Raw genomic sequence first — 13,751 nt, forward strand, 5'->3', positions numbered from 1 at the left:
TCGACTACCTCACCATCAACTACCGTCTGGCTGGTCGACTACCTCATCATCAACTACCGTCTGGCTGGTCGACTACTTCACCATCAACTACCGTCTGGCTGGTCGACTACCTCATCATCAACTACCGTCTGGCTGGTCGACTACCTCACCATCAACTACCGTCTGGCTGGTCGACTACCTCACCATCAACTACCGTCTGGCTGGTCGACTACCTCACCATGAACTACCGTCTGGCTGGTCGACTACCTCACCATGAACTACCGTCTGGCTGGTCGACTACCTCACCATCAACTACTGTCTGGCTGGTCGACTACCTCATCATCAACTACCGTCTGGCTGGTCGACTACCTCACCATCAACTACTGTCTGGCTGGTCGACTACCTCACCATCAACTACCGTCTGGCTGGTCGACTACCTCATCATCAACTACCGTCTGGCTGGTCGACTACCTCATCATCAACTACCGTCTGGCTGGTCGACTACCTCACCATCAACTACCGTCTGGCTGGTCGACTACCTCACCATCAACTACCGTCTGGCTGGTCGACTACCTCACCATCAACTACCGTCTGGCTGGTCGACTACCTCACCATGAACTACCGTCTGGCTGGTCGACTACCTCACCATCAACTACCGTCTGGCTGGTCGACTACCTCACCATCAACTACCGTCTGGCTGGTCGACTACCTCACCATCAACTACCGTCTGGCTGGTCGACTACCTCATCATCAACTACCGTCTGGCTGGTCGACTACCTCACCATCAACTACCGTCTGGCTGGTCGACTACCTCACCATCAACTACCGTCTGGCTGGTCGACTACCTCATCATCAACTACCGTCTGGCTGGTCGACTACCTCACCATCAACTACCGTCTGGCTGGTCGACTACCTCACCATCAACTACCGTCTGGCTGGTCGACTACCTCACCATCAACGACCGTCTGGCTGGTCGACTACCTCACCATGAACTACCGTCTGGCTGGTCGACTACCTCACCATGAACTACCGTCTGGCTGGTCGACTACCTCACCATCAACGACCGTCTGGCTGGTCGACTACCTTACCATCAACTACCGTCTGGCTGGTCGACTACCTCACCATCAACGACCGTCTGGCTGGTCGACTACCTTACCATCAACTACCGTCTGACTGGTCGACTACCTCACCATCAACTACCGTCTGACTGGTCGACTACCTCACCATCAACTACCATCTATCTGGCTGGTCGACTACCTCACCATCAACTACCGTCTGGCTGGTCGACTACCTCACCATCAACTACCGTCTGGCTGGTCGACTACCTCACCATCAACTACCGTCTGGCTGGTCGACTACCTCACCATCAACTACCATCTGGCTGGTCGACTACCTCACCATCAACTACCATCTGGCTGGTCGACTACCTCACCATCAACTACCGTCTGGCTGGTCGACTACCGTACCATCAACTACCGTCTGGCTGGTCGACTACCTCACCATCAACTACCGTCTGGCTGGTCGACTACCGTACCATCAACTACCGTCTGGCTGGTCGACTACCTCACCATCAACTACCGTCTGGCTGGTCGACTACCTTACCATCAACTACCGTCTGGCTGGTCGACTACCTCACCATCAACGACCGTCTGGCTGGTCGACTACCTCACCATCAACTACCGTCTGGCTGGTCGACTACCTCACCATCAACGACCGTCTGGCTGGTCGACTACCTCACCATCAACTACCATCTGACTGGAGGCAGCCAAATTGACCGCAAACCGACAACATAATCCCCCACAAACTCATTATACCAACCTGACAATTATTTATTGTGGGCCTCCTCATTAAATTATTTATGAGAGAGCTGTATTGATCGGAGGGCGATTATTGCTACCTTGAACACGCCAGATAATAACAGGCTGGTTAATCAAAGCACAGTTATTGCCGCTGTAAGATTATTACATTCATTTTAATTATTAGTCATATTTTATTATTTAATTGTCGTTAATTAATGTATCGGTGTTGATGAAGGGGGGAAGAGACGTCGACGGAAGTAAGATTATCAACGGGTATTAACCCATGTCCGTTGCTTCCGTTGATAGCTGCCGATGCTTGCTGATTCTCCCTGGAATCCGATAAAGCCTTGATATTGCTGACCGGTTTTTTTTTCCAGCAAATACACGTTTATATATAACAGAACGTTTAGACTCACAAACATTTCTGTCTCTAAATTTTGTTTCTCTCATTTCGGGCTTTTAAATCTCTCGAACCACTAATCGTTTCGGCGTTGAAAGTATTTCTGTCATAATGTTTTGTCTCACTAACTATTCGACCTATTCGTTTTGTTCAAAGATTTTAGCCTCCCGAAAGTTTTACCCTATCGAAGCTCACTAACACTTAAGCATGCTAACGATTAAGACTTAGAATTATTGGCTTTTCAACAAAGTCCGATTACGCCTCTGAACGTTTCGGGTCCGGATGTTGCGTAACTAAATCATTTACACGTGGCCGAAACGTGTATATTCCCCCCCCCCCCCCACAAAAAAAAATTTGCTTGGAATAGTTTCCCAAACACTTTGGCTTGGGATGTCTATTTCCCAAGCACCGGTTTGGTACATTTCTTATCTGAAAACTTGGTCTTGGGATGTTCCTTCTACGAACACGTTCGTTTGGAAAGTTTATTCCCAGAGATCATTGCCTTGGGATTTTTCAGATTTTAATATTTGTTCAGACTTTTGGACGTTTCCGGATTATTTTTGCCGTCATGACTTAAAATAACTTTAGAGTTGAGCTTCCTGAGCTAAGACGTCCTTCATCCCTTGCGATTGCTCGTGTTGTGTGTGTACTCACCTAGTTCTATTCACCTAGTTGTGCATGCGGGGGTAGCGCTCTGGCTCTTTGGTCCCGCCTCTCAACTGTCAATCTACTGATGAACAGATTCCTGAGCCTACTGGGATCTATTCTGTATACATTTGAAACTGTGTATAGAGTCTGCCTCCACGCGTGTGTGTTTTTACCTCATATCTAACAGAATTTGCAGGATTGAGCTTCAGCTCCTGGGCCTTGTCTTTCCAACTGTCAGCCGTCTAAACATATGACTCGACTAATTTGACTCATGGTATATCTGGCTTGAAAACCGTGGACAGAATTCGGTTCTACTATTTCCCCCGTTCTATTTCGTTCCACAATGGCTTACACATTGTCTGTGTTTAATTTATTGATCTTAAGTATTTTTGTACGTCTGAATCATATCCATCCATAAGGAATTGAGGGTTCAATTCCCTCAGTCTGTCTATGTTGCCCAGTCTCACAGTTCTGGGAATAATCTTGCATCAAACTTCTGTGCTTTTCAATTTTCGTTTTGTGTTTTTAGAAGTGGGGATCCGTCGTTATCTTTGCATACTCTAGCAACGTTCGGACATACGATATATATAGCGTTTTGAAAGCATCACTGTCTTGATTCGTGAAGCTGTCTTGATGTTCCTCAATTTAGCTTATATTGCTAAATATGATTCTATTAATGTGCCTTGGGAGACAGGTTCGCTGTCATGTCTACTTCCAGATTCCTTTGTCGAACTGACTTTTGTAAATTTCTTAGTTTCATACTTTTATTGTGTGTGTGTGTGTGAGAGAGAGAGAGAGAGAGAGAGAGAGAGAGAGAGAGAGAGAGAGAGAGAGAGAGAGAGAGAGGGTGAGAGCTGGGGATACGAACAGAAGGCGGATGCAAGTTCGTGTTGTTCCCAAGATTTAATTAACATTTTGGAATATTATTTATCGCGTAATTAATAATGGAAGGCGTGGCAGTCGAGCGACGCAAGCCAGGGCGATGGTGTAATTAGCCAGTGTAACTACCAATTAGCGCAGACGATTAGTCGCATAGTTAGCGGAAGGTGACGCCTGGTCAAGTCTGGACGTGTTATTTGGGGTCGTAATCGCGACGAAAAACACATCGATGACCACAGTTTTATGAAATTATTTACTGAAAGGAGAACTAGGGAGATGGTGACGATCCTGTTTGGTGAAGGGGTGTTGGATGGTGAAGGGTGCTGGGTGGTGAAGGTGCTGGGTGGTGAAGGTGCTGAGTAGTGAAGGTGCTGGGTGGTGAAGGTGCTAGATGGTGAAGATTGTTGGGTGGTGAAGGTGCTAGATGGTGAAGATTGTTGGGTGGTGAAGGTGTTAGATGGTGAAGATTGTTGGGTGGTGAAGGTGCTAGACGGTGAAGATTGTTGGGTGGTGAAAGATTCTGGGTGGTGCTGGGCAATAAAAATATGTATAGGGAGTAGAAGGCCGGGCACAAGATACCAACTGGGAAGTGATATCCTTCAAGAATCAGGTAGAAAAATCTGGGGGTAGATATCACACCGAACCTGACCCCCCTCCCCCCCCCCCCCTCCGAAGCCTCATCAAAAAAATATCATCAAGGGCATATGCAAGGTTGGCCAACATAAGAACTGCCTATAGAACTTGTGAAAATAATTATTCGAAATCTAGTATACCTTGTATAGTGAATATTGGTCTTGTATGTCAGACCAATCCTGGAGAATGCGGCTCCAGCGTCGAGCGCACTTCTAGTCAAATGCTTCTCTCGTCTTCTCTGGCACATTTTGCAAATTGCTGCAGCGTCATCACAGCTGCACACACATTCCACACTCAGAGACAAATGAATATATAAATTTGACATTCAGGCGAGCTTTGGCAAAATCCCCTTTGGTAAGCCGCTCACACCTAAGGCCTGCACGGAGCAATCTCTTCACTGTTGCCATTCGTATGCAAATTTACAGACCCTGTTCCCCACATGTGTACTTTAATAGCGTAAGCTGCGTCTCACTTCCGTGCTTATGTTTGGTTGGTAAAGAACTGTATTTATTTTATGCTCTGCTGACTTTTACATGTAAAGATTTAACGAGTAGTTAAGGGGACTGATCCTTGTCTTAAGGATATTGTTCCGTGTGTTAAGGAGAATTTTCCTTTTCTTTAGGAACATTTTCCTTCGCATGGAAGTCAGTAGGTCTGACAATGGGGACTATATAAATGGCAAAAATGCGGGACATATGCAGTTGAGTATTGTGGAGAGAAAACGGAAGAAACATGCAGTGGGAGCATACAGGATAGAAAACGGGGGACACATACACTTGGAGCACACCTAAGCGAGAACGGGAGACAGGCATTGCGATCAGACAGGAGAGAACCGGGGTCACATGACCGGACAGAAACGTGTTCGCAAATTACGTCGTTCCTGATATTGTGTTCCTGTCTTTGTTTCTTTTTTATATTTCTCTCGCGAATTGTGTTTTTGAATATTTTGTTTTCCTTTGTATATCTTTGTCTCGCGGTTTGGTTTTCTTTCTGTGAATGTTGGATTTGTGTATATATATTATATATATATATATATATATATATATATATATATATATATATATATATATATATATATATATATATTTATATATATATATGTATATATATATATATGTATATATATATATATATATATATATATATATATATATATATATATATATATATATGTGTGTGTGTGTGTGTGTATGTGTGTGTGTGTGTGTGTGTGTGTGTGTGTGTATGTGTGTGTGTGTGTGTGTGTGTGTGTGTGTGTGTGTGTGTGTGTGTGTACTCACCTAATTGTGCTTGCGGGGGTTGAGCTTTGGCTCTTTGGTCCCGCCTCTCAACTGTCAATCAACTGGTGTACAGATTCCTGAGCCTACTGGGCTCTATCATACCTACATTTGAAACTGTGTATGGAGTCAGCCTCCACCACATCACTTCCTAGTGCATTCCATTTATTAACTACTCTGACACTGAAAAAATTCTTTCTAACGTCTCTGTGGCTCATCTGGGTACTAAGTTTCCACCTGTGTCCCCTTGTTCGTGTCCCACCCGTGCTGAAGAGTTTGTCTTTGTCCACCCTGTCAATTCCCCTGAGAATTTTGTAGGTGGTTATCATGTCTCCCCTTACTCTTCTGTTTTCCAGGGATGTGAGGTTCAGCTCCTTTAGCCTTTCCTCGTAGCTCAATCCTCTCAGTTCCGGGACGAGCCTGGTGGCATACCGCTGAATCTTCTCTAACTTTGTCTTGTGTTTAACTAGGTATGGACTCCAGGCTGGAGCTGCATACTCCAGGATTGGTCTTACATAAGTGGTATACAGGGTTCTGAAAGATTCCTTACACAAGTTTCTGAAGGCAGTTCTTATGTTGGCCAGTCTAGCATATGCCGCTGATGATATTCTTTTGATGTGGGCCTCTGGGGACAGGTTCGGTGTGATATCAACCCCCAGATCCTTCTCTCTATTTGATTCTTGCAGGATTTCCCCTCCCAGATGATACCTTGTGTTCAGCCTCCTGCTCCCTTCGCCTAATTTCATCACCTTACACTTTCCAGAGTTGAACTTCAGCAGCCATTTTCTAGACCATTCCTCCAGTTTATCCAGGTCATCCTGTAGTCTCTGTCTATCTTCATCCGTCTTGATTCTTCTCATAATTTTTGCATCATCAGCAAACATCGAGAGGAATGAGTCTATACCCTCTGGAAGATCGTTCACATATATTAGAAACAGGATGGGTCCAAGTACTGAGCCCTGTGGGACTCCGCTGGTGACATCTCGCCACTCTGATGTCTTCCCCCTCACCGTTACTCGCTGTTTCCTGTTGCTTAAGTACTCCCTTATCCACTGGAGCACCTTCCCTTTTACTCCTGCCTGTTGCTCCAACTTTTTTAACAGCCTTTTATGGGGTACTGTGTCGAAGGCTTTTTGGCAATCCAGGAAAATGCAGTCGGCCCACCCTTCTCTTTCCTGCCTAATTTTCGTTGCCTGGTCATAAAATTCTATTAACCCTGTGAGGCACGATTTACCATCTCTGAACCCATGTTGGTGGTGCGTTACAAAGTTATTTCCCTCCAGATGCTCTACGAGCCTTTTCCTCACGATCTTCTCCAGCACCTTGCATGGTATACAAGTTAAGGAAACTGGCCTGTAATTCAGTGCCTCTTGCCTGTCACCCTTTTTGTATATTGGGACCACGTTAGCTGTCTTCCAACTTTCTGGTAAGTCTCCTGTTTCCAGTGACCTGTTATACACCATAGAGAGTGGCACACTTAGTGCTTCTGCACCTTCCTTTAGTATCCATGGTGAGATTCTATCAGGCCCAACAGCCTTTGTCACATCTAGCTCCAGCAGACACCTTTTGACCTCATCACTGGTGAGGTCAAATTCCTCCAAGGTTTCCAAGGTTGCCGCCTCCTCATTTAGTGCAGGGGCTTCTCCTTGTTCTATTGTGAAGACCTCCTGGAATCTCTTGTTGAGTTCTTCACACACCTCCTTGTCATTCTCTGTGTATCTGTTCTCCCCTTTCCGCAGCTTCATCACTTGTTCCTTCACTGCTGTTTTCCTCCTGATATGGCTGTGGAGCAGCTTTGGTTGGGTCTTGGCTTTACTCGCGATGTCATTTTCAAACTGTCTCTCTGCTTCCCTCCTCACTCTGATGTACTCATTTCTGGCCCTCTGGTACCTCTCCCTGCTCTCTGGTGTTCTGTTATTTCTGTAGTTTCTCTATGTTCTTTTACTCAGTTGTTTCGCTACCTTACATTCCTGGTTGAACCATGGGTTTTTCTGTTGTTTTTCGTTTTTCTCCTTTTGGACGGGGATAAACCTGTCTGCAGCTTCCTGGCACTTTTGGGTGACAATATCCATCATGACCTGCACATTCTTGTCTCTAAGTTCTGTTTCCCATGGTATTCCCATTAGGAAGTTCCTCATCTCGTCATATTTTCCTCTTCGGTAATTCAGTCTTTTCCCCTCCACTCCCATCCTTGGATAGGTTATCCCTACCTCCACCAAGTACTCAAAGGTCAGTACACTGTGGTCACTCATTCCTATGGGGGCTTCAACTTTGACTTCCCTTATTTCTGACTCATTTAGGGTGAATATTAAGTCGAGTCTAGCTAGTTCATCATTGCCTCTCATTCTTGTGGGTTCCTTGACATGCTGGCTCAGAAAATTCCTTGTTGCCACTTCCAAGAGTTTAGCTCGCCACGTATCTGCACCACCATGTGGGTCCCCATTCTCCCAGTCTATCTTTCCATGGTTGAAATCACCCATGATTAAGAGTCTTGAGCCATTCCTGCAGGCAACTGAAGCTGCTCTCTCTATTATATTAATAGTTGCCATGTTGTTCCTATCAAACTCCTGTCTAGGTCTTCTGTCATTTAGGGGAGGGTTGTAAATGACTGTCACTATTATCTTAGGTCCACCCATTGTTATAGTTCCTGTTATGTAATCTCTGAATCCGTCTCAGCCCGGAATTTCCATCTCATCAAAACTCCAGTCCTTCCTTCCTGTGTGTGTGTGTGTGTGTGTGTGTGTATTTAATATCTAAATGCTTCATATCTATGGCATACATTTTTATCTGACATCAAATGTTTATGACTTTTGACCCCTTGTATAAATGTTTTACGTATTATGTATTTGTATAAATGTTTTACGTATTATGTATTTGTATAAATGTTTTACGTATTATGTATTTGTATAAATGTTTTACGTATTATGTATTTGTATAAATGTTTTATGTCTTATATTTATGTATAAATGTTTTATGCCTATGTTGTATGTCGATTTTTATTATGCCTGTATATATTTTTTGTATGCATGTTTTATGTTGATATATGTCTGTCTACATTTTACTGTCTAGTGAGTCAATAAGTAACTCATCCTCGCAGCAGTTAAGAACAATGCTCTTACCTTCTCATATCGTCGAAAAGAGAACATAAGCCAAGTGTCTAAAATTTTTACTTGCGACTCTGCTGTCTCTTAGTTAATGTCCAAATGTATATTGAGTTAATTTAACGTTCACAACTTATTGAAGATGTATAGCAGGAGACCTTCAGTCATAATATTATTACCACTTGTTATCTAATTGTTGGAACAGTTACATAGTTCATAGGGATGGCCAGCCCATACGTAGTGATAGCCAGCCCATACATAGTGATGGCTAGCCCATACATAGGGATAGCCATCCCATACATCGTCCAAGGTGTTGAGGATAGAGAGCCTGACCCACTAAGAGTAAGCTCAGAATTTGTTGAATATCGTAAACAATCGAGAATAATCTAGTTTACCTATCACGTGTTATAGAGTTTACCGTAGCTGATTATACTCTCTATGTACTTTCCTGATGATTATCTTACAATGAAGTGTGATCTTAAATGTAGGTATGTTATAGTTTGTCATTCACAGACTGGTAAATTAGCGCGTTATTTTACTGAGGAGGACAATTTATTTATTTTATTTATATATATATATATATATATATATATATATATATATATATATATATATATATATATATATATATATATATATATATATTTATTTATTTTATTTATTTCGTTTATTTATTTATATACTAAAATGTACATTGGGTTTATGAGAGAACATAGCATTGATGTTTTTACATTGCTGTAAAACCACTAAAACCCGTAGCGTTTCAGGCAGGTCAAGCAGTTACTGTGACGTCAGACGTTCTTGACTTTGAGTTGACAAGATCGCGTTCTGTTGTTGATGCTGCCACGTCTCAACGGGAAGTGATGTCTTCCCCCCCTCCTCCGTGTCTGTCTTATCTTACCCTGGAGGAGCCCACAGGAGATGACCTGTGACTCTTAACCCTGGCGGGTACAGGAGATGACTTCTGACTAATGTTGACCTTGGAGGGTACAGGAGAACAGTACTTCTGATTTATGTTAACAAGTTAACATAAATCCCGCGACTCATTTTAAGATTTACTCTACGTGGTTTCTTGATCCGCCAAGTGAATTACAACCAGATTCGCAATCACCGCTGGGCGTACTGGAGCGAACAGTTAAGGATTGGTACCCATTAAGTTGATATTTTTACCTCCACTCGTTCTGTTATCATTCCTCACGACCTCTCTGTCTGTCTCTCTCTCTCTCTCTCTCTCTCTCTCTCTCTCTCTCTCTCTCTCTCTCTCTTCGTCTCTCTCTCTCTCTCTCTCTCTCTCTCTCTCTCTCTCTCTCTCTCTCTCTCTCTCTCTCTCTCTCTCTCTCTCTCTCTCTCTCTCTCTCTCTCTCTCTTCGTCTCTCTCTCTCTCTCTCTCTCTCTCTCTCTCTCTCTCTCTCTCTCTCTCTCTCTCTCTCTCTCTCTCTCTCTCTCTCTCTCTCTCTCTCTCAACGCATCTTTAATTAGCCGATTGATTGCGTCTACGGATGCGTTGACAACTACAAAGTTTTTTATTCTGTAAACAATAGTTCTTTAAAATAATTTGTGAATCATCTTTGAAATATATAATTATTTAACTAACCCATCCACTAATTATATCATGTTGTGAATCGTCTTTATAAACAGATAATTTAACTCACCGCCCCCCCCCCCATCCAATAATTATATCATGCAGGTAGACTTGTTTTCTTTTTCCGCTCCGTCTAACCCCTTTGCAAATAAGGTTTCTCTATCAGCCTCTAACAACGTGGTTCAACTCCCTTCACCAGTTAATAACACCGCACCTGTCACCTGCTGTTAATCTCTCCCCCTAATTACCTGACCTAATTAAAATTCCCCGTTCGTAATCACAGCCTGAGACCTTCCCTTACGGCTTACAGCTCGTAAACATCAAGCTCTATTCTTCGCTGAACGCCGCTCATGGGAAAACTCTACCACCCAAATTTTTATATTTTATTCGAACCCCCATGTAGGATTTCATCTGTTCTCTCTCTGTCTGTCTCTCTCTCTCTCTCTCTCTCTCTCTCTCTCTCTCTCTCTCTCTCTCTCTCTCTCTCTCTCTCTCTCTCTCTCTCTCTCTCTCTCTCTCTCTCTCTCTCTCTCTCTCTCTCTCTCTCTCTCTCTCTCTCTCTCTCTCTCTCTCTCTCTCTCTCTCTCTCTCTCTCCACCCAAGTGGAGCACACAAGCTTCAACATTACAGAGCTCAAATGGCGTAGAAAATTATGTCGGATAACAAACTTAGATGAAGGCGCAGAATCGTTGCGAGACGACTTAAAGAGGCACAAAATTAATTAAAAATAGTGAAGGGCTCTTGGAGTCATGAGTAGCAAGGATTTAGCCCCACCAAAAGGTCAATAAGGTACCAGTAGTCATATCTAGAAGCGTTAGTTCTAAAAGCTTTAAACAACGTGATATATACACACCGATAGGTGTACCTAGCATCTCAGTGTATATATATATATATATATATATATATATATATATATATATATATATATATATATATATATATATACAGAGTTTGGTTTAGTCCTGGACAATGTTCAGGACTAATGTATTCTGGCTGGTTGTTCTGTCAGCAAATAGTGGAGGCCGTAATATCATTTCTGAGACTGATAGGCTTCTGGCCCAGCACCAAACTTAAAGCCAAGCTTTATTGTTATTATTTTAAAATTTCCTCTATATTCCTGTTCCATCTTCGTGTTTGCAACTCTACTGTCCGCGAGGTTCGTCACTACCCCTCGCTTTCTTTATGTTCACTGACCTTCCATCCTCGCCCCATTCATTCCCTTTCTCTGTCTGCTCTGATATTCATCACTCCCTTTATCCATCCACATTCATAGCCTCTCCCTCACATGCTCTCTTCTGTTCTATCATCTCCTATATTCACCAGTATATTTGTTCCTCTCTATACTCCTGTATTCACTCTTCTTCCCTCTCCTTTACCAGCTCCTCTACCGGCTCCCCTGCCCGCTTCTCCTGCAGCTCCTCTACCAGCTCCTTTACCAGCTCCTCTACCAGCTCCCCTGCCCGCTTCTCCTGCAGCTCCTCTACCCGCTTCTCCTGCAGCTCCTCTACCAGCTCCTCTACAAGCTCCCCTGCCCGCTTCTCCTGCAGCTCCTCTACCCGCTTCTCCTGCAGCTCCTCTACCAGCTCCTCTACCCGCTTCTCCTGCAGCTCCTCTACCAGCTCCCCTGCCCGCTTCTCCTGCAGCTCCTCTACCAGTTCCTCTACCAGCTCCTCTATCAGCTCCTCTACCAGCTCTTCTACCAGCTCCTCTACCAGCTCTTCTACCAGCTCCTCCACCAGCTCCTCTACCAGCTCCCCTGCCCGCTTCTCCTACAGCTCCTCTACCAGCTCCATTACCACCTCCTCCACCAGCTCCTCTACCAGCTCCCCTGCCCGCTTCTCCTGCAGCTCCTCTACCAGCTCCACTACAGGCTCCTCCACCAGCTCCTCTACCAGCTCCCCTGCCCGCTTCTCCTACAGCTCCTCTACCAGCTCCTCCACCAGCTCCTCTACCAGCTCCCCTGCCCGCTTCTCCTACAGCTCCTCTACCAGCTCCTCTACCAGCTCCACTACCAGCTCCTCCTCCAGCTCCTCTACCAGCTCCCCTGCCCGCTTCTCCTACAGCTCCTCTACCAGCTCCATTACCACCTCCTCCACCAGCTCCTCTACCAGCTCCCCTGCCCGCTTCTCCTGCAGCTCCTCTACCAGCTCCACTACCGGCTCCTCCACCAGCTCCTCTACCAGCTCCCCTGCCCGCTCCTCCACCAGCTCCTCTACCAGCTCCTCTACCAGCTCCTCCACCAGCTCCTCTACCAGCTCCCCTGGCCGCTTCTCCTGCAGCTCCTCTACCCGGCCGCCCATTACTGAGAGATGGTGGCTGGGGAACAAAGTCACCACCAACGCAATTTTTTCTTTATAAAAATGGCTAAAGGTTCCATCGCCTGGCTGGAGCCGAGTAAAGGGGAGAGGGCGGGGAGGGGAAGAAAGACAGGTGAGGGCGAGTCAGGGGAAGAGAGAAGGGAGAGGGTGAGAGAGGAGACAGAGGGGGGAAGGAACAGGAAGAAAGTTTGGTATTGCGGATAATAGGAGGAAGGAGAACGAGGGGTGGGGAATGTGGGATCGGGAAGGGGAGACAACGAGGGGAAGGAGAAGGAAGATGACTAAAGGGGAGGTGAGCATGATGAGCAGAGTGGGCGACCACGATGAGGTAGGAAAGGGGAATGACTGGAGAGGGAATGAGGCAATGAGTGGAGTGGGTGAGGGGGATGGCAAAAATGGAGATTGAGTAGGTCGGGTGAAGGGATGTCAAGTATGGAAATTGAGTGGGGTGGGGTGGAAGGAGAGGTTGTTGGTGGGGTGGAGGGAGAGGTTGTTGGTGGGGTGGAGGGAGAGGTTGTTGGTGGGGTGGAGGGAGAGGTTGTTGGTGGGGTGGAGGGAGAGGTTGTTGGTGGGGTGGAGGGAGAGCTGGTGGGTGGGTGAAGATGAGAGGGGGTGGAGGGAGGGGAGGGAGGTGAAAGATGAAGCAGTAAACCTTTACGCACCGAGAGAGGGAGGAAGTAGTGATGAATTTATTATTTATATATTTGTGTTCTCTCTATCTTTAACTAAGGCTAGGGGTTCATTAGGACGGTCTTTGATGTACCTAGTGAAACTAAAAGCAAGAGCTGTTATCCTACATCAGCTCTATGTCTCTGTCTCTCTCTCTCTCTCTCTCTCTCTCTCTCTCTCTCTCTCTCTCTCTCTCTCTCTCTCTCTCTCTCTCTCTCTCTCTCCTTCCCATTTTATGTCTTTTTATGTCTCTGATTGTCTGTTACCACTACTCTTACACCTAAAAGAAAACTTTCTAACATCTCTACGACTTGTCTATTTCTCAACTTTCCATCCATGCTCTCTTGCTCTATTATTTTTTTGCGAACATGTCTTTCTTTCCATTCTGTCAATTCTCCTTAAAATCCGTAGACGTCTCTATTATTTCCCTCTCTCATCTTTTCTAGAGACGTCTGGTCTACTTCTT

At 45.1% G+C, this 13,751-nt stretch overlaps 1 protein-coding gene across 1 annotated transcript; it reads right to left on the reverse strand.

The window, feature by feature from the left end:
• Positions 1-11,650: 11,650 nt before the first annotated feature.
• Positions 11,651-12,598, reverse strand: LOC138368271 (ring-infected erythrocyte surface antigen-like). The gene is made up of 2 exons (XM_069330821.1): positions 12,383-12,598; positions 11,651-12,067 (listed from the first exon to the last, which is right to left on the reverse strand). Exons 1-2 carry the CDS (start codon positions 12,596-12,598, stop codon positions 11,651-11,653), a joined length of 633 nt encoding a protein of 210 aa, XP_069186922.1.
• Positions 12,599-13,751: the final 1,153 nt, after the last annotated feature.

This window comes from Procambarus clarkii, chromosome 24, assembly GCF_040958095.1.
Source record: "Procambarus clarkii isolate CNS0578487 chromosome 24, FALCON_Pclarkii_2.0, whole genome shotgun sequence".
NCBI classification, from domain to species: domain Eukaryota; kingdom Metazoa; phylum Arthropoda; class Malacostraca; order Decapoda; family Cambaridae; genus Procambarus; species Procambarus clarkii.